Below are 26677 nucleotides of genomic sequence, written 5' to 3'. Positions count from 1 at the left end.
TATGGCAATAGTAAAACTGTGCCGAGTAGTCACCCCTAGCCATATATCACATTGGACAACTGTTATGATAAAGAAACAAGATTATAGGCTAGCACATATCAAAATACTCAAAGGTCCAGTATAATCTACCAATTGAGCTATACAGTGTTCATAGCTATAAAGACCAATAGCTGTAACAAGCTATATGTATCTGAGATAGCTATTTCAAGCTGTCTTTTATCTCGTTTCTAAAAGAAAATTACATAAAGTCCCTTTTTAAAAAAAGATTGTATCACAATGGTGAAAGCACAAGACACCAATATTTCAGCCTTCCATACTAACGTTGGTCCGGGTGCCCGAGGCCATCTAAAATCACGGTGGTCCCTCTAATATTGTGCTCACGGTGGACCGTCGGGTCCCCCCAATTTGTTGTCCTACTTAATCCCAAGATTCAGTTACTTGCATTTTATTTTGATCACAAACAACTAATGAGTAAAAGACATTCGCGTCTCGAGATTTACAAATTACTGTCCTGAAATCGTTCGGGTTCTTCGAGCACAATCCAGTCGTAATCACACATCAGCATGTGAGGTGCGTAAACCGATTAATTTTACATCTGAGTCGTCGTCGGCGCGTTTGAATCGCATGATGATTTTACCAACCGATAGTCAAGCGTGTATACGACTGCGAACAACCTAGAGGTCAACAATGTCGCTGTTTAAGTGGCTAGAAACATCTCCCCCGCCTCTTAAAAAGGCCAAAACGACGGACGAAAAGAGGGAGACGCAAAACCTCTATGAAAAAACAAAACGGGAACGCAGCTTTCAACAGGAGTGGAAGGGTATGTTCAGATGGTTGACATACGATGTTGAGGAAGAAGTGCACCAAACAGAAACAGATGCGGGGGAGTCGGAGAGTGACGGCGACGATTTGTTGTGTAAAAAAGATCTGATAGAGCTTCAAAGAAAAGCCTACAGACTTATGTTATCTAAATAAAGATTAACACTTTTGACTCAAAGTTTTTCTTCAATTATTTTGAAATCTAAACAGAATGAAGAAACAAAAGTTGATTTTACCCCCTGAAAATACTAAATTTAAAAAAATGCACACCAAAAAACCCTTAAAAACAGCACAAATTTATTACATTATTTTCCCTTCAAAAAACACCAAAATGCACCACAGAGCTTTTAGATTTCAAAATTTTCTGGGGGGGGCATGCCCCCAGACCCCCCTAGCCTTCGCGCCTACGATGCTCACGGCTTCGCGCCTTCGGCGCTTGCAATCTCGCTTCGCTCGGGCTTTGGCCGAGGTTATCAGGGCCACCACAATTTCAGCAGGGCCCTCACAATTTTTTTATAGAGAGACCTGTGGTCTCCCTGCTATAAATGGTTAGTGTCAAAGGCTGTCAAATAAATTGTATGTGTTCTTTTTAAAAAAAATGTTGATGTAAAGAAATAAAAAAGAATTTAAATTTATGGAAAATATTCATGACAAATATATGCTTTTCGTAGTAAGCAATACCATTATAGCTTATGTTTTATGTGTTTTTGCTTTTTGTTTTGTTTAAATTGGTAGTATAGCTCAATACTGCTATTAATTATTGGTGGATATATAGCTTAATATAGTTCTGAATATATAACTACATAAATTGTATAAGCTCAATTGGCAGATTGTACTTTACCTTTAATTAACAGCGGTCACAATTATTTCACACATGGCAACGTTTCCTAAAATGCTTTCATACTGTTTGTTGAAACTATCTCTGTGTTTGTGAGGTCAGGGATTTTGCTAAGTGTTTGTAGGGTCCGATATTTGACCCAATCAACCCAGCTGTCTTTTACTTAACTTCAACTTAGATTTTCCCAATCAAGAAATTGTTTTCATAATTGTTTAAAAAATCAAGCTCTTGCAATTGTCTAATTAATTTTAAAATGGATGTAGTTGACTTTTTCAGATGTTCAACATGATGAGGCCTATTGTATTCACTTGTGCACTTGAATCAATCTATTGTACCTGCAATTAGTGCAGACTTTTTTTTACCAGTGCAGCTTTTCAGTTACTATGAATCAAATCTTGGAGGTTGAGTAGAAAACAGGTTGATGTCTTCACACAATTCAAAATATTACACAAAATAAAAGATAAAAAAAAAAAGATGAATTTGAATTGATGGACTGTGATTTACAAACGGTAACAAACCTTTTCAGGGCAGTTACATTGTCAGAGAGCTGTAAATTTAAAGTGGACAGTGTTAATAAAATGAAATTATATTAAAGGAAGTGTTGCTGAAATGTAAAAAAGTAAAACGTCAGTTAATAGGCCTACTCCTTACAGATCTGGTGATGTTGTATTTATAGCAATACCTTTAATTTTGACATTGTGACTAAAATTGAAATTGAAACGCATGTGATACTGTATGATACTGTATCATGTGTTTTACTTTCATCGTTACTGTCGGTTCCTCTCAGTACCATTTTTTAAGCAGATTCAATGTTGGATTTTAGAATAAGATCAAAAAAATATTACATGAACGATAAATGACTGAATCTAAATTTCTTATATAGTTTATTATTAAAATGAAAGTTTTAAGGTTAAAATAGCTATTTTAATTGGCACATTAGAGTTCACTACCTCTCAGAGATCATTGATAAAGATAACTACCCTGTATACCTTTGCATATTTGTTCCTTTATAAAAATAATAGGGGCAATATATGCTATAGTATGACATTCGTTTTACTGGGCTAATAGATTCTAGAGCCTCTGCATATGTCATAACTAACCTTTAAAAATATCAGCTGAGACCTTAGCTGCCAATCACACCCCACTCCACTCTATGTTACCAAGCTTAAGAAAGCCAATCAGGTAAGAGGCTGCAGAGCTAATATTCCAATATAACCCCACAGTTTTTTATTATCACTTGAGACATTACTGCAGACAATTTTGATAAAGTAGATACAACTCCCGATAGGTTTTCTGATACTGCATTTTTAAAATGTGTCTGCAGTACTAGTTTCTAACAGTATTATAAAACTGCTAAATAAAGAATTTCAGTAAAACTTCTTGCAAGGTTTTTGATTCCCCATGGCCATGACCAGCTTTATTTCCCTAGCTATATATAGGTGAACAACACATCTACAGACAGCTATATGGCGATCGAAAGGTCAACACACACAAGCAAATAGTCTACAAATTTGATTGGTCTTCCAATATTTAACATTCAGACAAACAAAATTTCTATTCCAAAAAAGAAGACATACTTTAGTTTGCCTTTTGAGGACAGTGAATTGAGTGTTTTCCTCATGCCCGTTCTATTTCTTTGCCTTCTTACATCAGCAGTATGCTAATGGCTGGTGGATAACATGACTGTATATGGCTTATTTAAGCGGGCTTAAAGTTTTGACCGAAAACTAAATTTATACGGATTGTAATTATCTATATAATTTGGTGATCAACATATGCGTAGGAACTAAATTTCTGCTGTGTTATAGCACAGAGATGGTACATTCGGCATATAAAGTGTAAAATGGTCAAAATGTATCTAGGTGTTATTACAGCACATTGGTACATGGGCAACAACACATAAGTGTATTTTTTTAAATAAATCATCAACAAAACTATTTTCAAACATCTTTTATCACATAACGTACTGTGTTATCCAGTGAATAAACCCATGTCATATTTTTTGCGTATTAACCAATGTAATATAACCTATCAGCCCTGTGATTGGTTGTAAGTTTCAATTGTTTCAATTGTGACGCCTAAGACAAGTACATGATGTCACAGACTTACGCACTGGAGTCATCATGTCGCCTTTTTACATTTTAAAATTGCATGAAAATTGTCGTTTTACACGAACAAATGTCACAAATCTTGATTATGTGATAACAAGGATCTTACAGTCGTTTTCATTTCAAATGAAATTTATGAAACTTGTCACAAATCTTTTCATTTTAGCTCGCCAGAGGCTCTCTAAATTGAAAAAATCTTATTTTTTGTTTATAAATCTCATAAGAAATGGGAACTCGTGGAAGATCCTTTATGTATTAATCTGATTACAACCACATAGTTGCTTTTTCATGACAACATTACAGTTGTAAAGTTTATTATCGCGGCTCATACTTACGCTTGTCATATTCTTCACGTTATTGACCCGCAAAATAGCAAAAATATCATCTCCACAGAAATGTCCTGCTATACAGTAAATCAAAATGTCTGTCTTTCAAAGAGTACATAACTCATCCAGTGACATATGATACACATTGCCCCTCTTGTAATTGACATCAAATCATTTTGCATAAATAACTTCAATAAATTAGATCAAGCAGCAACTTATAAAATTTAAGGCTGAAAGGATATTGTGGGGATTTCGTGCATGTTTAAGTAGTGTTGATATGATATGTTGGTATTACTCTGGATTTCAGTTGTAAAGTTAGTGATAAAATAACATGGCCTTTCAAAGAATACATTACTTATATGCATTGACATAATTGCCAACCTTATAACTGGCATCAAATTATATTTTTGCATAAATGTGTTAAATATAGTATCCTCTTCACAAATGCAAAGGATTGAGAGAAGAGTCAAGGCGTTGTGGATGCCAGCTACTGGTAGTACTACTGGTACATGTAGTAAGATATTATGGGGAGGGGGAGATGTCATGTTCAGCGAGTGTGGGGGGCAGTGTTGGTTTTACTCTAAAGAACAGTTGAAGCTAATAACAACGCATCTGTTGTCAGTCACAGTCACAGTTGTCAGTGTTGTTACTCTGAAGAACAGTTTAAGTTATTAATTTAAACAAAACAAAGCAAAAAGCAAAAAAACATAAAATATTAGCTGTAATGGTATTGCTTACTACGAAAAGCATATATTTATCATGAATATTTTTCATAAATTTAAATTCTTTTTTATTTCTTTACATCAACATTTTTTTAAAAAGAACACACAAATGTTGTCAGTCATTAGTATCTCTGTCAGTTTTTTTGTCAAACGACTTCCCAAGAACAGCGAGTCGGCCTAATACATTTGTATAACTGCTTTTGAACAGGATGGAGTTGTTTCCCTTAGACCATATTTCACCACATTAGTGTACTGTTGCAAAGGTTCTGAACAGTAATTTTTCTTCGTCTGTCATAGAGAAGATCAGTTTGATTTCATTCCACTTAATGTCAATAGAATGAAAATAAACTTCAGTGAATATCATAAAGAAGACTTCACACTTCCACTACCTGCGTGTTAAGATCAAACTTTAGAAAACTGCATACTAAATCAGTGATATTTTTTGCTTAGTTTTATTATTTTGATATTAATTGGATCATTCCCTATATATGCTGCAGTTAAATATGATCATGTGTAAGACACTGTCAGTACCTCTGTGATTTCACAGCTGGTATTGTGGTATTGAATAAGATACTGGGTCTGTACACCTGTGATGTCATACCTGGTGATATATAAGTCACTGGGTCAGTACACCTGTGATATCATACCTGGTGGTATGTAATTAAGACACTGGGTCTGTACACCTGTGATGTCATACCTGGTGATATATAAGACACTGGGTCAGTACCCCTGTGATATCATACCTGGTGATATAAAAAAAAAATAAGACACTGGGTCAGTACCCCTGTGATGTCATACCTGGTGATATATAATGGTGATATAAAAAAAAAATAAGACACTGGGCCAGTACCCCTGTGATGTCATACCTGGTGATATGTATAAGACACTGGGTCAGTACCCCTGTGATGTCATGATATATAAGACACTGGGTCAGTACCCCTGTGATGTCATGATATATAAGACACTGGGTCAGTACCCCTGTGACGTCATACCTGGTGATATATAAGACACTGGGTCATTACCCCTGTGATGTCATACCTGGTGATATATAATGGTGATATAAAAAAAAAATAAGACACTGGGCCAGTACCCCTGTGATGTCATACCTGGTGATATATAAGCCACTGGGTCAGTACCCCTGTGACATCATCCCTGGTGATATATAAGACACTGGGTCAGTACCCTGAATAAGATACTGGGTCTGTACACCTGTGATGTCATACCTGGTTATATATAAAACACTTGTTCAGTACCCCTGTGATATCATACCTGGTTATTTATAAGACACATTGGTCAGTACCCCTGTGGTGTCATACCTGGTGATATATAAGACACTGGGTCATTACCCCTGTGATGTCATACCTGGTGATATATAAGACATTGGGCCAGTACCCCTGTGATGTCATACTTGGTGATATATAAGACACTGGGTCAGTACCCCTGTGACGTCATACCTGGTGATATATAAGACACTGGGTCAGTGCCCCTGTGGTGTCATACCTGGTGACATATAAGACACTTGGTCAGTATCCCTGTGATGTCATCCCTGGTGATATATAAGACACTGGGTCAGTACCCTGAATAAGATACTGGGTCTGTACACCTGTGATGTCATACCTGGTTATATATAAAACACTTGTTCAGTACCCCTGTGATATCATACCTGGTTATTTATAAGACACATTGGTCAGTACCCCTGTGGTGTCATACCTGGTGATATATGAGACACTTGGTCAGTATCCCTGTGATGTCATACCTGGTGATATATAAGCCACTGGGTCAGTACCCCTGTGATGTCATACCTGGCGATATATAAGACACTGGGTCAGTACCCCTGTGATGTCATACCTGGTGATATATAAGACACTGGGTCAGTGCCCCTGTGGTGTCATACCTGGTGACATATAAGACACTTGGTCAGTATCCCTGTGATGTCATACCTGGTGATATATAAGACACATTGGTCAGTATCCCTGTGATGTCATACCCGGTGATATATAAGACACTAGATCAGTACCCCTGTGATATCATACCTGGTGATATATAAGACACTGGGTCAGTACCCCTGTGATATCATACCCGGTGATATATAAGACACTAGATCAGTACCCCTGTGGTGTCATACCTGGTGATATATAAGACACGGGTCAGTACCCCTGTGATGTCATACCCGGTGATATATAAGACACTGGGTCAGTACCCCTGTGATGTCATACCCGGTGATATCTAAGACACTAGATCAGTACCCCTGTGGTGTCATACCTGGTGATATATAAGACACTGGGTCAGTACCCCTGTGATGTCATACCCGGTGATATATAAGACACTAGATCAGTACCCCTGTGGTGTCATACCTGGTGATATATAAGACACTGGGTCATTACCCCTGTGATGTCATACCTGGTGATATGTAAGACACTGGGTCAGTACCCCTGTGATGTCATACCTGGTGATATATAAGACATTGGGTCAGTACCCCTGTGATATCATACTTGGTGATATATAAGACACTTGGTCAGTACCCCTGTGATATCATACCTGGTGATATGTAAGACACTGGGTCAGTACCCCTGTGATGTCATACCTGGTGATATATTAGACACTGGGTCAGTACCCCTGTGATGTCATACCTGGTGATATATAAGACACTGGGTCAGTACCCCTGTGATGTCATACCTGGTGATATATAAAACACTGGGTCAGTATCCCTGTGATGTCATACCTGGTGATATATAAGACACTTGGTCAGTAACCCTGTGATGTCATACCTGGTGATATATAAGCCACTGGGTCAGTACCCCTGTGATGTCATACCTGGTGATATATAAGACACTGGGTCAGTACCCCTGTGATGTCATACCTGTTGATATGTATAAGACACTGGGTCAGTACCCCTGTGATGTCATACCTGGTGATATATTAGACACTGGGTCAGTACCCCTGTGATGTCATACCTGTTGATATGTATAAGCCACTGGGTCAGTACCCCTGTGATGTCATACCTGGTGATATATTAGACACTGGGTCAGTACCCCTGTGATGTCATACCTGGTGATATATTAGACACTGGGTCAGTACCCCTGTGATGTCATACATGGTGATATATAAGACACTGGGTCAGTACCCCTGTGATGTCATACCTGGTGATATATAAGACACTAGGTCAGTACCCCTGTGATGTCATACCTGGTGATATATAAGACACACTGGGTCAGTATATGTACATCTGCCATATTTCACCCTACGTGTCCAGACAAGTTATGGGATAGGTAATGAATGTTTCATTCGTCTGTTGCTACTTTACCACCTTATTTACTGGCAAATGACTTGAACAGCAGACATTTCACAATGTGTTTGGGTAGGAATTGACAGTCATGAAATGTGTGTTTTATAGGTATAAACACCAAAGAAAGACTATATCAGCCTCATATCCATGTGAGGGTTCGATCTTGTCTTGGGAAACAGGAAGCTGGGGCAAGCTATAAACTGCAATATCCCAAGGAATTGACTTCGATATAACCTCAATTATGATACTTTAGTTTGAGTTAAAGAGAACTGGTCTTCTCTGATGTCATTTTTATAACATTTTCCCTTGTGACATTGATTGAGAATAGTTATTGCCATGGAAGCTTATAAGGGACCCATGGGGATAATTCACCTTCTCTATCAATGCGAAGAACTAATGACATTTTGTGTTACTCAGGGAGATCTGAGTGCACTTTGTCTTAACAAACCACTGCTGTTAATCAGTACTGAGTTTGGTTTGTTTGTGCTTTACCTCCTATTAACAGCTACATGTATGGTCATTTAACCCTTTCACCCCTATGTAACTTTAGTAGACTCTACCATGCATTGATATGGATGAGTCCATTATGGTCTACAGTGTTGAAAGGGTTAAGGATGAGCCAAGTTTTGTGGTGGAGGAAAACTGGAGTACCCAGAGAAAAAACACTGACCTGTGGTCAATATCTGGTGACTGCCCCACGTAGGCCTTGCAACCTGTGCAACCCACACCCAGTGGTGGAGGACTAGTGATTATTGTTGATGGTCTTAACCACTTGGCTACAAGGCCCCTAAGTAAAAACCCTACACATGTTATGCATTAAAACATAGTATTCAATTATGACATCATAATCACACAATTGTCTCTTATAATGAGCACTATAGAATGGTATTTTAAATAAAGTGTAGTTGAACTGGACAGGTCACTCATCACCCTACTTTTTTCCTATCCAGTATATACTTTAGTACGCATTTGACAGTATGGTTATGTGTGTTTTTCAAACAATAGAAAATATTTTATGTTTTTTTTTTTCATTTTTTCACATCTTGCATATTTGTACAATACAATCTTTAAAAGAAAGAAAAAAAGCCATTATCTTCTCATGAATGGTATACTTTTTTGCTCATAAATCATACAAATATATGTTGGTCAAAGAAGTAAAATCAACAGTGAATTCCCTTAACAGTGGAGAACTGGGTGCGTACAAACTTATGTCTGTAGGATATGAATTACTTAAGATTGGTATATGGGGCAAGGAAGTCAACCCAACAGTGAAGACAATATGATGTTGTCAAAATATGAGTAATCTGCTCCTTTATCGAGAAACAGAAAAACACAGAATACCTACGTCAACACAATAGGATATTACATGTAACTATAACATTTAAAAACAATAAGCCCCTTGACTATTGATACATACTGTGTGAGATATTATAATATATAACAGGAAAACTGAAGCATGAAGCTGGAAAAAATGATACATCATTAGTTGGGGAATCTTTCCTTGTGGGTTGCAATTCCCTATGTGGGTATATATCTGTATAGGATGTAAGGATATCCTTATACGTTTGTCTAGCAGACCTGAAGATAAACGGTGTCAAGTCTGTACATATGTGACTCAAGGAATGACAGAGCAGGCTGTCAGTCTTGTATGAGGCTTGAGATTTATACAGAAATGTTATCACTGATCAAGATTTGTATTTAAATATTATATAACTCTTATAGAAGGTTGTTGCCACTTGTTTGCATGTAAGACTGAATATTATATAAATACCTACAGAAGGATGTTGTCACTTGTTTGTATGTAACTAAAACTGAATAGTATATAATTCTTACAGAAGGTTGTTGTCACTTGCTTGTATGTAACTAAGACTAAATAGTATATAATACTTACAGAAGGTTGTTGTCACTTGCTTGTATGGAACTAAGACTAAATAGTATATAATACTTACAGAAGGGTGTTGTCACTTGTTTGTATGTACTAAAACTGAATAGTATATAGTTCTTACAGAAGGTTGTTGTCACTAAGACTAAATAGTATATAATACCTACAGAAGGTTGTTGTCACTTGCTTGGATGTAACTAAGACTAAATAGTATATAATACCTACAGAAGGTTGTTGTCACTTGCTTGTATGTAACTAAGACTGAATATTATATAATACTTACAGAAGGTTGTTGTCACGTGTTTGTATGTAACTAAGACTGAATATTATATAATACTTACAGAAGGATGTTGTCATGTTGTCACTTGTTTGTATGGAACTAAGACTGAATAGTAAATAATACTTACAGAAGGATGTTTTCACTTGTTTGTATGGAACTAAGACTGAATAGTATATCATACTTACAGAAGGTTGTTATCACTTGTTTGTATGTAACTAAACCTGAATAGTATATAATTCTTACAGTAGGTTGTTGTCACTTGCTTGTATGTAACTAAGACTGAATATTATATAATACTTACAGAAGGATGTTGGCACTTGTTTGTATGTAACTAAGGCTGAATAGTATATAATACTTACAGAAGGATGTTTTCACTTGTTTGTATGGAACTAAGACTGAATAGTATATAATCCTTACAGAAGGTTGTTGTCACTAAGACTAAATAGTATATAATACTTACAGAAGGGTGTTGTCACTTGTTTGTATGTATCTAAAACTGAATAGTATATAATACTTACAGAAGGATGTTGTCACTTGTTTGTATGTAACTAAGGCTGAATAGTATATAATACTTACAGAAGGATGTTGTCACTTGTTCGTATGTAACTAAGACTGAATAGTATATAATTCTTACAGAAGGTTGTTGTCACTTGTTTGTATGTAACTAAGACTGAATAAGATATAATACTAACAGAAGGTTGTTGACACTTGTTTGTATGTAACTATGACTGAATATTATATAATACTTACAGGAGGATGTTGTCACTTGTTCGTACGTAACTAAGACTGAATATTATATAATACTTACAGAAGGATGTTGTCACTTGTTTGTATGTAACTAAGACCAAATAGTATATTATACTTACAGAAGGATGTTGTCATGTTGTCACTTGTTTGTATGTAACTAAGACTGAATATTATATAATACTTACAGAAGGATGTTGTCACTTGTTTGTATGGAACTAAGACTGAATAGTAAATAATACTTACAGAAGGATGTTGTCACTTGTTTGTATGTAACTAAGGCTGAATAGTATATAATACTTACAGAAGGATGTTGTCACTTGTTCGTATGTAACTAAGACTGAATAGTATATAATTCTTACAGAAGGTTGTTGTCACTTGTTTGTATGTAACTAAGACTGAATAGGATATAATACTAACAGAAGGTTGTTGACACTTGTTTGTATGTAACTAAGACTGAATAGTATATAATACTTACAGAAGGATGTTGTCACTTGTTTGTATGTAACTATGACTGAATATTATATAATACTTACAGAAGGTTGTTGTCACTTGTTTGTATGTAACTAGGACTGAATATTATATAATACTTACAGAAGGATGTTGTCACTTGGTTGTATGTAACTAAGACTGAATATTATATAATACTTACAGAAGGATGTTGTCACTTGCTTGTATGTAACTAAGATTGAATAGTATATAATACTAACAGAAGGATGTTGTCACTTGTTTGTATGTAACTAAGACTGAATATTATATAATACTTACAGAAGGTTGTTGTCACTTGTTCGTATGTAACTAAGACTGAATAGTATATCATACTTACAGAAGGTTGTTGTCACTTGCTCGTATGTAACTAAGATTGAATAGTATATAATACTAACAGAAGGATGTTGTCACTTGTTTGTATGTAACTAAGACTGAATAGTAAATATTGTTACTGAGATATATATATGTATACAATACTTACAGAAGGATGTTGTCAGTGAGTTGTATTTGTATGTAAAAGACAAACAGATAATTTTTGCAGAGTTGTACATACGAATATAAGACTTACAGCATGATGTTTTGACGGAGTTGTACATACGAATATACGACTTACAAAATGATGTTTTGACGGAGTTGTACATATGAATATAAGACTTACAGAATGATGTTTTGATGGAGTTGTACATACGAATATAAGACTTACAGAATGATGTTTTAATGGAGTTGTACATACGAGTATAAGACTTACAGAATGATGTTTTGATTGAGTTGTTCATACGAATATAAGACTTACAGAATGATGTTTTGATGGAGTTGTACATACAAATATAAGACTTACAGAATGATGTTTTGAGGGAGTTGTACATATGAATATAAGACTTACAGAATGATGTTTTGATGGAGTTGTACATAGGAGGATACGACTTACAGAATGATGTTTTGATGGAGTTGTACATACGAGTATAAGACTTACAGAATGATGTTTTGACGGAGTTGTACATACAAATATAAGACATACGAGTATAAGACTTACAGAATGATGTTTTGACGGAGTTGTACATACGAATAGAAGACTTACAGAATGATGTTTTGACGGAGTTGTACATACGAGTATACGACTTACAGAATGATGTTTTGATGGAGTTGTACATAGGAGTATACGACTTACAGAATGATGTTTTGATGGAGTTGTACATACGAGTATAAGACTTACAGAATGATGTTTTGACGGAGTTGTAAAAGAAGCCTTTACAATCTCCCCCAGGACAATGAAGTCTGTGGCAGTGATAATGAATACTGTTATTGTTCCCTTATAGATAACCGATTGCGTCAGTCGATATTTTGGTTACTTTTTACGATGTAAACCGATTGCGTCAGTCGATATTTTGGTTACTTTTTACGATGTAGAGCGTATGACATAAGTAGCCCTGTCTCACTATATTTGGTCTACTTGTCAGTAATTACCTTCCAGATATAGCTTGTTCAGGTCATAGTAGTGGTATTTTTAGAAACATTATTGGATTTCAACATGAACAGTTGTAACAATAGTTACAAATTTGTATTGTTTCTAGAAAGTCCTCCCACACACAGAAATATGTACTAAACACCCACATCTTATCACGATAGGAATCACAGAGTAGTCTGATCAGTTCAGATAGAGCAGATCATTGCATTATTAATAACAGCTGTAAAGTTAGGTTATATTAGAAGGAATAGGTCAAGTTATAATTAATTATACAGTCCAGTTAGATAAGATAGGTCAGATTATTAAGCATGACTGTTCTACAGTCCAGTTAGACAGAACTGGTAGAATTGTTCTACAGTCAAGTTTAGATAAAACAGTTCAGAATATTAAATGATAACCGTTCTACAGTCCTGGAATTTGATAGAACAAGTAAATTAGTTCTACAGTCAAGTTTAGATAAAACAGTTCAGAATATTACTTGATAACCACTCTACATTCCTGGAATTTGATAGAACTGGGAAATTAGTTCTACAGTCAAGTTTAGATAAGACAGTTCAGAATATTAATTGATAACCATTCTCCATTCCTGGAATTTGATAGAACTGGGAAATTAGTTCTACAGTCAAGTTTAGATAAAACAGTTCAGAATATTACTTGATAACCACTCTACATTCCTGGAATTTGATAGAACTGGGAAATTAGTTCTACAGTCAAGTTTAGATAATAGCCTTTTCCCCTGTCTATACGAGCAGTCTCTAGTGGCATTACACGATTCCAAGGGTCAAAACGGAGTGGAATCACCTGTCTGTATAACATTGCATCATAAGTCTGCTTTTGTCAACTTTCTCCTGTACCTGTCGAGCACTATCATGAATCTGATCCTGACGTCTGGCAACCTGCGTGTAGGCTGCCTCCCCTTATTGGGCACATATTGATTGTGTCACCTTGAGGCGAGCTGAGAGGTGTTCCAATAGATCTGACATGGCCACATCACAAACAGGTCTAACACCTGACGTCCATGTTGGAGAGACTTGTATCAACAACAGCAAATTGTTTCGGATCAGATAAACACCATCCAATTTTTTTTTACTGTAATGATATATATCTTTTGCAAATTACTCCCAATAGCTAGTTCTTGTGTTGTAGCAGATCCAGATGAATTACATTTACCTTTTTGCAGAATCTAAGTTATAATGGATACACCTGATAATAAATGTTTTAAATGAAACATATTTTTTTATATATATTTTTTTTTTATTGGTGTTTTGAGAAATCAATATATCTAAAGCTCCCTCACTGAATTTTGAATTTTTATCGTCCTCCACAACATCCTGTCTGAATATAAACTATTCCCAAACTTGTGTCTTTGTATCAGTTAGCTGTCAAATACAACTTCCTGTCTGAATATAAACTAATTATTGTCCTCCAAAACTTCCTGTCTGAATATAAACTAATTATTATCCCCCACAACTTCCTGTCTGAATATAAATTAATTACTGTACTCCACAACACTGTCTGAATGTAGCACAAATTGCTGTCCATAACTTCCTTTCTGCATATAAACTAATGACTGTCTTCCACAACTTCCTGTCTGAATCTCAATTAACTACCATCCTCCACAACTTCCTGTCTGAATCTCAATTAACTACCATCCTCCACAACTTCCTGTCTGAATCTCAATTAGCTACCATCCTCCACAACTTCCTGTGTGAATCTCAATTAACTACCATCCTCCACAACTTCCTGTCTGAATCTCATTAACTACCATCCTCCAAAACTTCCTGTCTGAAAATACTAATTACTGCCCTTCATTACATCCTGTCTGAATATAAACTTATTACTGTCCTCCACAACTTTATGGTGAGGGGAGGCATTCCGGGTAGTGATTTATAGATTTCAAACTTACCATGTACCATTATTAGGGCTCTGTATCAGAGATGGAGATAGTCTATTGTAATCAATGTGTCTGTCTGTCCATCTGTTCCTCCACACTTTGGTTTCCACACATTATTGCAGAATCCAAAGACTAATGTTTCAGAAATTCGACAAATAAGGTGATACATCGTGATCACATATGCCGTAGGGGTTTTAAAAGTTTCTAAGGTCAAAGTCAATGTTACTGAAAATATACCATGTGGGGTATGGTCTTTTTGAAATTTGACATGGTGATACACAATATATATATATGACATATAGGTGTGCAATAGGGGTGTTAACAGTTTCTTAGGTGATGGTTGAGGTCACTTACTAGAAAAAGACAACAGTTGTTATCTAGGAATCCAAAAGACTGTTCTGTTTGATATCTGACATGTTGATACACTACCTGATATATATGTAGATGTGCAATAGGAGTGTAACAATTTTCTAACAGTCAAGGTCACTGTTTCTAAAAACAGCACACATTGGTTATAGTCCTTGTCTCCAACTCCTAAAGATGAATCTTTTTGAAATTTGACATAGAAATTTACTGTGATATTTAGATAGAGGTTAAAAAATGTGTAAGGGCAAGGTCACTATTTCTAAAAATAGCCCACATGGGTTATAATCCTGGGCCCATATTCATGAAACCATTCTCATTCTCAAGCATGGATTCTGTGCTCAAACCTACTTTCTTGTAACTCAGTTAAATCTTGTCAAACGATCAAAATGTCAAATGAAATGTCAAACGAAAACATTGAAAACAGTTTTTGGCTTTAAGTTTCTGTAGTGTTTTCCCAAATCATTGAAAAAACAATATTTGTTTATGAATGTATTACTAAAACAAGAAATTTGGCTTGAGTATAAATTCCTTACTTGAGCATGAGAACAGTTTCATGAATACAGGCCCTGGTCTCTAAATCCTAAAGATTAATCTTTTTTGAACTTGACATACTAATACACTGTGATATTTAGATAGAGGTTAAAAAATTTGTACGGTCAAGGTCACTGTTTCTAAAAATAGTCCACATGGGTTATAGTCCTTGTCTCCGACTCCTAAAGATGAATCTTTTTGAAATTTGACATAGTAACACACTGTGATATTTAGATAGAGGTTAAAAAGTTTTTAAGGTCAAGGTCACTGTTTCTAAAAATAGCCCACATGGGTTATAGTCCTTGTCTCCGACTCCTAAAGATGAATCTTTTTGAAATTTGACATAGTAATGCACTGTGATATTTAGATAGAGTAAAAAGTTTGTAAGGTCAAGGTCACTGTTACTGAAAATAGACCACAGGTGTTAGGCACATGGCAGGGCCCTTGATGACCTGTCCGTGGTCTAATCTCATCTATGGAGAATCAGGAAGTCATTGACAACTAACGCAGGGACCTGTTGTGGCAGCAGTTAGTCTACTTTAATACATTATGAAAATGTTTGCTCACATTGAGTCCCAATCAAGTATTTGGATATTTCTTTGAGTCATGTTATAAAGAATATTAAAAAAAGGAGACAGGAATCTTTATTATGTATTTACCTTCATGTAATAAACAGTCATTAAACTTAACTTAATATTATTTCAAAGTGAAAGAGGTTTAAAAATAGCAATCCTTTTCCTTATAAGGAGATACAAAACCTGTGGCTCTTACTACTTGGGGTCTGTAATCAAAGTGAAACAAAACATTGGCTACTGGAATTCACACTTGGCAACTTTTTTGTCTACTGATTTGTTTGGTCCAGGGTGAGTCTGGAGAGTCACATTTCATTCTAGTTGAACATCTTCCATATGATTTTATGTTAGTGTTGATATATAAGAGCAGTAGGTTTAATCTCCTCAACAAGGCAAAAGTACAATAAAACATTATGGGAGTTTGATGGGCACTAGTGGTAAGGAATCTGAGAAGTGGCTTGGTCTGTACAATTCCTGGCTTTAGACCATTTGTGTGTATAATGGTGTCCTATTTTTGGATGGCCTGCCTTACCTTGTCTTCACCAAGCATGGCTGTGGACCACAATATAGGTGTCCATTGGGTAGCCCATCACCTTGCAATATCTGGCTTTGGACCATGGCACTGATGTTATTTAGGTATAGCCATGAGCCTTACAATACATGGCTGTGAAGTATTTCTATGGAGCACAACTCATGATGTAACTTAAGGTACCCTAAAATGTACTTTATGTGGTCTGTTGATACATTCATTGCAATTTGCTGCAGGTTTTAAGATAACTATAAACCATGCTTTCTGGCATGTTGACCACAATAAATTTCTAGAATTTGTCTAGAAGCTGTGGATTGGTTTTTATGGCGTGGATAAAGGGATGTTTTATCTAGGGTCGTAATGTTTTAAGAGCTCACACTGCATTTGTATGTAATGTGTAGTTGTAAGATAAGAACTTTAAGAAATAAATCTGATTGAGTTTGGATAGTAACAGATTGGTTTGATTGTTTCCTAGTAAGAAAAGAGGAAGCAATTTCTTCAACCTATTACAAAATATCCCATATCTGATTTACGGGAGGTACAAGTCAATGGTAAGGAGACATTACCTGGTACACCCATATCTGATGTACGGGAGGTACATGTCAGTGGTAAGGAGACATTACCTGATACACCCATATCTGATGTACTGGAGGTACATGTCAGGGGTAAGGAGACATGTACCTACCGTACATCAGACATGGCAGCATCAGGGAATGTCTCCTTACCCCTGACATGTAGCTCCTGTACATCAGATATGGGGGTATCAGGTTATGTCTCCTTACCCCTGACATGTACCTGCCGTACATCAGATATGGGTGTATCAGGTTATGTCTCCTTACCCCTGACATGTACCCCCTGTACATCAGATATGGGTGTATCAGGTAATATATCCTTACCCCTGACATGTACCTACCGTACATCAGACATGGCAGCATCAGGGAATGTCTCCTTACCCCTGACATGTACCTACCGTACATCAGACATGGCAGAATCAGGTAATGTCTCCTTACCCCTGACATGTTCCTCCCGTACATCAGATATGGGTGTACCAGGTAATGTCTCCTTAACCCTGACATGTACCTCCCGTACATCAGATATCGGTGTATCAGGTAATGTCTCCTTACCACGGACATGTACCTCCCGTACATCAGATATCGGTGTATCAGGTAATGTCTCCTTACCCCTGACATGTAGCTCCTGTACATCAGATATGGGGGTATCAGGTTATGTCTCCTTACCCCTGACATGTACCTGCCGTACATCAGATATGGGTGTATCAGGTTATGTCTCCTTACCCCTGACATGTACCTCTCGTACATCAGATATGGGTGTATCAGGTAATGGCTCCTTCCCCCTGACATGTACCTCCCGTACATGTCAGGGGGAAGGAGACATTAACTGATACACCCATATCTGATGTACGAGAGGTACATGTCAGGGGTAAGGAGACATTACCTGATACACCCATATCTGATGTACAGGAGGTACATGTCAGGGGTAAGGAGACATTACCTGATACTGCCATGTCTGATGTACGGTAGGTACATGTCAGGGGTAAGGAGACATTACCTGATACACCCATATCGGATGTACAGGAGGTACATGTCAGGGGTAAGGAGACATTAACTGATACACCCATATCTGATGTACGGGAGGTACATGTCAGGGGTAAGGAGACATTAACTGATACTGCCATATCTGATGTACGGGAGGTACATGTCAGGGGTAAGGAGACATTAACTGATACACCCATATCTGATGTACGGGAGGTACATGTCAGGGGTACATTACCTGATACATAGTAGATATTTTTGCTGATGCATGTTGATTTTTGAACAGTAAAATATAATATATATGAGTCCAACAAAAGTAAAGATTGTATTAAACCATGAAAGTATAGTTATGTATTTTCATATTGTTTTGAATGCCTCCACTAGGAGTCAAACCCAGGACCTCTGGTTTAGTTGTCTTTTGCTTTACAGAATGAGCTAAAGAGAAAGTCTCCCTGCTAGCGGAGTTGGTAGAAAGCAGCTGGTATTTCTACTGGGGTGACAGTTACTTATGTATTTGTATCCCTTTTGGATTCCTCCCCTTTAAAAATCCAAGTAAGAAGTCCCAAAGAATGCAGGATACATATAAAGATGCATTGTTTTTTAGGTCACAGTTGACCGTGTATTCGGACAATTTATTCTAATAACATAATCATGAAACAAATTCCATGTAGGGTCGCCCTGGATAAGTTATAATGCTTATACTTAACACTAAATTTCATGCTCTGAGGGTTGATTTGCTCAGAATGTTGGGACACCTTAAAACTTATAAGCTGACTTCATTAAAATGTCAAAATGAGATGATATGTACTGGATGCAATTCATGGTACCATACTGATCTGCGTCTTTTACCTACTGAAGGTATGTCAAACTATATCACCTTGGTTTTGATGTCATTGTTTCAAGATGTACTAATGTATAAGGTTTGGTTTCGTCTTGTAGAAATACCTTCGTCTTTTACCTACATACCTTTGTCTTTTACCTACATACCTTTGTCTTTTACCTACATACCTTCGTCTTTTACCTCCTGAAGGTATGTCAAACTTGTCTTTGATGTCATTGTTTGAAGATGTACTTAAATGTAAGGTTTGGTTTCTACTTTTAGAATTAACGCAGACCACAGACCCTGACACACCATGTATAACGGTATAGGCCTAGACACGGCCAGAGGCAGTGGCACTAACGGTTATGTCCAGCGCAATCTGTCCTTTGTTCGCAAACACAAGGATCGAGTGGACTACAAGTCTGAAGAGGAACTCAAGAAGCTAGACCAGGCCCTCCAGAAACCCCCAAATAAAGAAATCCTGGACCATGAGAGAAAGCGCAAGGTGGAGCTTAAATGTATGGAAATGCAAGAGCTCATGGAGGAACAAGGGTAAGTGGTTGTCTCCCCTTCCACTTAGTTTCCCCTTGCAACAAAAAATACTAAAAGTACCAAAGCTTTTGCCCTACATCTGTACATATCCATGTACGTTCACTCCTCCTTTATCAATCTACCAACTGTTTTTCTGTTTTTCTGCAAGAATCATCGTAAAACTTCATTACAAGTATAAGGTATGACAGTAGCCTTGAACAAATTCACATTTCAATATTTTCTTGCTAAAGGTCAAGATGTATGTTAATATTTTTAGAAAAAAAAACAAAGTTGATTTAACAATTCAACCTGATGATGATTGTCAATAAAATAAACTTCATACATGTGTTATTCAAACATATTTTTATTGCTCTATCAATTTTATCTTAAAACAGATAATGAAACTTATAAAATGTCACTTATAGCAACATCTGTAACAAGTTGCTGTTTCAGGGTGTTATGCTCAAGGTTAAGTCTCTGTTTCTAGAAATAGATAAATAGTTGTTATTATTCTGCGGATCATTTGTGGCATCGTCTTGTTTCAGTCCGGCCTCCTAATGGTAACATGTTGTCTCCACCTATCTCACTGCCTAACACATACAACTCTTGAACAGGACCGTTATAGAATGGTTCAAGTGAAGTTAAATATTTATATAATATGGGTATAATCTGGGTAAAGCCTGGGTATACGTATAACCTGGGTATAATCTGGGGTTTGATGTGGGTGTAATGTTGGTGTTATTGATGTAATCTGCTAATGTTTAAGGAAGTAACAGACATCCTAAATCCAGGAATAGTGCAAACAACACAGCAGAGAATAATTCTCTGCCAAACATCGGATTTATTTGGTATAATCGGCATAATCGACGAAGAAATGATATGTTGCTCCAATAAATTCCCGCGTTTGGAAGAGATTTGCCTTGTTGTTCTTACTTTTCCTGGATTTTTACTTACACCAGTGTGAACTCTTTATACCTTCTTGGTATTCAAGATATAATCCTGAAGAAATTGAAGGTACATCACTTATCTAGGACGTTGTGTCTCAACCCTCCCTTCTGTGAGACATCCTAAATGATAACTGGCATCAATGATTTCCATGTTATGTCATAAATAATGGAATGTCTTATGACAGTTTTGCACAGACTTACATCTGATCAGCTGTTACTGTGTTGGGGGTTTTAACTTACCTTATTAAGTTGCTACTTTTTAGAATCCTATACAGAGCATACAAATTACAAAAGAACAAAAACAAACCTAACCAACACTTGCATTTCATGTGGATCTTTCTTTATAAAACCAAGAAACTTTAAAGCATTACTGGTTTTTTGTTTGAGGAAGCATGATGACAGGTTTTATATCACTGTAATCTGAATTCCGCTTTGTTTCAATGCATTTTGATAACACATTCACAACCTGAAAAATGTTTTATGAATTATTACTGTTTGTTATCTCCCTTGTTGATGTGAATTTGTCGTTTGATCTGTTGGGTTTGCTCTACTTATAGTGTCGGTTCAGGCTAGGACAGGTAAAGGGAACAAGGAAATCTAATTTATTAATCTGGAATTTAATGGTGTAAACTTAAGTAATCTGCCGTGTTGCCTGATGATGCAACAGTAAGATACATGCGAGCCGCGGCTTGTATTGGATTAATAGTTACATATAGTGGAATCTTCAATCTAACACCATCTTAGCATCGTAATGTTTCATAAGACTTGTATATCGACCAGGTCATCTTAACACTAGTCCAGCAAGGAGTTGGATCATCTCTCTAGCACCTCCAGATCTGATAAATGTATTATACTACCACATCTGTTAATGTGTACTGTGGGAAACAATAGCCAAGAGGCATTTCAAAAATTACAAATCATTTACAGGTTTATAATAAAGAAATTCTAGATTGAAAGTTTGTTTTGATGCCAGGAAGCTGCTCTTTCCACTTCAATATAGATGCTTAGATAGATGAGTCTGGCTTTTGCATAAAATTGGTTTAATTTGAGTCCAATATTAGCTGATAAATCCTCTCGTTTACAGTGTTATGTTGAGAGAGGAAAGTGCTGTATGTCGCGTAGTGTTCAGTATGACGTCAACACGAAGTGTTAGGCATTAGCGTTCACATCCATCTACAGTGACCGCCGCAGAGAAAATTAAATTTTAAAGTCTTGTTTCATTTACATGCAATGCTTTTTTTCTTGATATGCCAGTTTTATCTGTTTAAGAATAATAGATTTCTGATTATCGTTCAAAAGATTCATTAATTGGAAAAGAAACACGATTTGTATTTGGTTTGCCAAGGCTAGCAGTTTCCACAAATGGGAAACATTGTGATTGAAGATCTTTTTCCACAATATAAATCCTCCTCCGCCAAAACTCTACTAATTATATAAGGTGTCAATGAAGTTTGCGGTGCTGAGTTCTCATAGATAGCCTATAGGGCTGATCATGATGTTAAATTTAACAGAGCAGAATACTCACAGCTTAGATCTGATAGTACATACATGTGCAGAAGTTTCACATTTAGATTAGGCCTAATAGTAGAGATCTTAATTGTACCAATTCTCACACAAAAATTACCCAGCATTAATTTTGTACTATTCTGGTAAAATCCATATTTGTCCAACATTGGTTTTGCCCTTTACTGGTAAAAGCCACATTTGGCAAGTGTTAATTTTGCCTTTCACTGGTAAAATCCATATTTGCCCAGTGTTGATTTTGCCATTCACTTGTAAAATCCATAATATTCAGCCTTAGTTTTGCCCTGCATTGGTAAAATCCATATTTGCCCAGTGTTAAATTTGCCCTTCACTGGTAAAATCCATATTTGCCCTGAGTGTTAATTTTGCATTCACTGGTAAAAGCCATATTTGCCCTGAGTGTTAATTTTGCCTTTCACTGGTGAAATCCATTATATATTCAGCATTGGTTTTTGCCCTGCCATTGGTAAAGGCCATATTTCCTAGTTTTAAAATCCATATCTGCCCAGTGTTAATTTTGGCCTTCACTGGTAAAATCCATATTTGCCCAGTGTTAAATTTGCCCTTCACTGGTAAAAGCCATATTTGCCCTGAGTGTTAATTTTGCCTTTCACTGGTAAAAGCCATATTTGCCCTGAGTGTTAATTTTGCCCTTCACTGGTAAAAGCCACGTTTGGCAAGTGTTAATTTTGCCTTTCACTGGTAAAATCCATATTTGCCCAGTGTTAATTTTGCCTTTCACTCGTAAAATCCATAATATTCAGCCTTAGTTTTGCCCTGCATTGGTAAAATCCATATTTGCCCAGTGTTAAATTTGCCCTTCACTGGTAAAATCCATATTTGCCCTGAGTGTTAAATTTGCCTTTCACTGGTGAAATCCATTATATTCAGCATTGGTTTTTGCCCTGCCATTGGTAAAGGCCATATTTGCCTAGTTTTAAAATCCATATCTGCCCAGTGTTAATTTTGGCCTTCACTGGTAAAAGCCATATTTGCCCAGTGTTAGTTTTGCCATTCACTGGTAAAATCCATATTTGCCCTGAGTGTTAATTTTGCCTTTCACTGGTAAAATCCATTATATTCAGCATTGGTTTTTTCCCTGCCATTGGTAAAGGCCATATTTGCCTAGTTTTAAAAGCCATATTTGCCCAATGTTAGTTTTGCCCTTCACTGATAAAAGACATATTTGCCCAGTGTTAATTTTGCCCTTCACTGGTAAAAGCCATATTTGCCCAGTGTTAATTTTGCCCTTCACTTGTAAAAGCCATATTTGCCCAGCATTAATTTTGCCCTTCACTGGTAAAAACCTTATTTGCCCATTGTTAATTTTGCCTTTCACTGGTAAAAGCCTTATTTGCCCATTGTTAATTTTGCCTTTCACTGGTAAAATCTATGATTATGCAGCATTAGTTTTGCCCTTCACATGTTATAACTGTGCATGAATTTTTCAATATTTTTGAGGGCAAAAAAAGGCAAAAAAATATATTTCTGTGAAAAAAAATCCCAACATACAGTATATAATGTGAGACCTTGGAGTTTGTCGCTTTGAGGTATATTAGATAACCTAATTATAGACAAATGTCAGGGCCAAACGAAAAGGTCAGGTGGTTTAAATGTGTAGGTTTCCCCTTAATGCACCCACAGGACTTTGGTAAGGTAATAACATAAACTACTCAACAACTGGTCATGAGTATTAGATTTAATTACCATGTTGCACAGACTGATGAAGATGGCATTTCCTGCTATCTTTTATGGTTTTAATGTAATTTATCCATTTCACTTCCCCAGCGAATGGAACAATGAGTGTTTTGTGGAGTAGAAGCTATTTCCTTGAGGAGGAAGGGTGACTGTATCAGTGGCCACGGACAGGGAAAGTAGCCATGTAAATATATAATACCATATCTGATGCCGAGTCAGATGTAAACAAAATAAAACTTGACTTCTTATTGTGAATTCCATTGTTTGTTATACAATTTTTGCCATCGAAATGCCACTGTATCTGTTCATATTGAACAAAAAGAAAGAGTTGAGGAACATTATCTGTTGATACTGAATGACCAATGCGGCCTTTCAAATTGATATACAGCTTTGTAAATAGGGAATTTAATCTAGGAGTGAGATGATCAGACCTCCATGTCTCCACCTCGGAAGGAAGTCAAAATATATGGTCATTTACCCACAACCTGCACCCCAATAATAAATACAGTATACACGATTTGTGATGGAGTTATTCCCCTTTAAAAATTCAATAGGTATTATGTTATTATTCTGAACTACCCAAATGTGATCTATACATATCTTTCTATTGCATCAACAGTTAACTAGTCCCCCACCGATACAACAGGAATATATACATTTCACTCGATCTCTTGGTCAGTCCTTGCATCAGTTTGTTGGGTGCAGGTTTAAATTTCTAGGGTGTATCTCAAATACTCTGTCATCTACAATTATCAAATTTTGCATGCAAGTTCCTCTAGAGGTGTCAAGTGTTGTGTACTAAAGTCTGGGCTAGTGGCTTTCTATACACAGAGAATTGTGGCCCTTTGTTTACCATGAATGGGTTGTTTCTCTTGTCAATGCTGCTGTTGATCGTGTTAGGTAAGCAACAGGTTGATAAGCACCTTCCTTCACTCTGATTGGTCAAAATCCTCAATAATGGAACAAAGCTGGTTAGAAGAATTTCGCCTTTGAAGTCATATTATGGACATTCGTTTGTGATGGATGCTTAGATGTTACAAGTGGTTCATGATATGAACTCTCGGAATTGATTAAATTTGACCTTTATGGAAATATTTGAAGTACATGTATTGTAAAAATTCCTAATATTGTCACGTGTCTTCTGTCAGAGGGAAAGTGTGATATAAAACAAAGTATATCAATAGATGAAATTAACAGAAACACTTTTTTTAAATGACACTATCTAATAACAATAGATTAAAATACCCAGTTTGGTTTGAATATTTACATATTATTATTCCTTCGATAATACCAAAATATCCATCATATGCATTAAATAGCTCAAGACGTTTCTTTGTCATACTAAGTAAGGCATCATTTTAACGACAGATGTTGATCCTGCTTCTTACCATTACCAAACAAGTGCTTGTGTTTATAAATCACAATTGAGCCTCTGGGTAGTTAATTAAAAGCCACATGTACAGTCACATAACTCTTCAGAGTATTTTGTAAGTTAGTTTGAAACATAGTCATACATGTATTTCATTGAGAGCTTTGTGGCCCCATTATGTAGATTAAATACGCCATCAAGGCGAAGTTACCCATATCAGTGCAACCCTAATTTAGTGAATGTGAAGACAAGTCTTATTGAGGGTATCGTATGACCAGTTTTCCTGCACCATTCTTTTGGTTGGTACATTCACAGACTTAATAGGTGCCAGGAGATTAAACTTAATTGATTTGTCTTTTTCCTAAGTACACCATTCCTATTCCATATTTTATCAAATTGATACGTACCGACAGTTGGTCGTTTAAGCTTGATTGTCTTGTTGCATTGCCTTCTGTCGTTAGTGAAGAAGCTGTACTGCCTTTACCCCATGTAATGAGGTCTCTGTGTACTGCGCCACAGAAAGACAAGTGTTTTATTCTCTTTTACAGGTCCACTAGGATTACCCAAGTTAGGCTCTCATGATGGAAGTTTAACTCATTCACTCCTAAAGACACATTTGAACTCTTCCAATTCAAAGGTTGGAATAGTTCATTATGAAATTTCAGGGGTGAATGAGTTAAGGCAAGTACCCAGGATTTTGGATGTGGGGAGGTCTGTTTACATTGTATGTGACTGCAACGTTAACTCGATATATTAAGTATTTGTACTCTTTATGTCTGTATGTTATTGTCTTTCAAATTAAACACACCAAACTTTCTAAACAAAGCTTTTCACAAAAGCTTATCTCTTATCAGAAGTAACTAACTTAAAGATCAATAATGCAAGCTAATTAGAAGCATCAATGAGCTTTCACTAAAAGGTATCTTCCCCTGGTAAACAGGAAATTTGTCCCTACAGAGAACTTTCCTTGGTAAATAGGAAGTCTGTCCCTATAGGGAAACATTCCTTGGTAAACAGGAAGTCTGTCCCTTCAGGGAAATATTCCTTGGTAAATTAGAAGTCTGTCCCTACAGGGAAACATTCCTTGGTAAACTGGAAGTCTGTCCCTACAGGGAAACATTCCTTGGTGAACTGGAAGTCTGTCCCTACAGGAAAACATTCCTTGGTAAACTGGAAGTCTGTCCCTACAGGGAAACATTCCTTGGTAAACTGGAAGTCTGTCCCTACAGGGAAACATTCCTTAGTTAACATCTGTCCCTACAGGGAGACATTTGTTGGTAAATAGGAAGTCCCTCCCAACACTGGGACATCATCTGGTTTGTACAACAAAATTAATCGCCTAGCTAGTAAACAGGAAGTTGATTTAAACAGCTAGGCTTTTTGA

At 36.5% G+C, this 26677-nt stretch overlaps 1 protein-coding gene across 2 annotated transcripts in view; it reads left to right on the top strand.

Moving 5' to 3' along the window:
- The window catches only part of LOC110445852 (serine/arginine repetitive matrix protein 2-like), a 213613-nt gene that overhangs the window by 2885 nt on the left and 184051 nt on the right, over positions 1–26677 (top strand). For both annotated transcript variants that reach the window (XM_021490675.1, XM_021490677.1), the window contains exon 2: positions 19507–19776. In XM_021490675.1, coding sequence (XP_021346350.1) covers positions 19538–19776 — 239 coding nt within the window. In that variant the 5' untranslated portion in view covers positions 19507–19537. The remainder of the gene's footprint in view (positions 1–19506; positions 19777–26677) is intronic.

This window comes from Mizuhopecten yessoensis, unplaced genomic scaffold, assembly GCF_002113885.1.
Source record: "Mizuhopecten yessoensis strain PY_sf001 unplaced genomic scaffold, ASM211388v2 scaffold2383, whole genome shotgun sequence".
Lineage (NCBI taxonomy): Eukaryota > Metazoa > Mollusca > Bivalvia > Pectinida > Pectinidae > Mizuhopecten > Mizuhopecten yessoensis.
The sequence above is the reverse complement of the archived record's forward strand: the minus strand, read 5'-3'. Positions and strand labels throughout refer to the sequence as shown.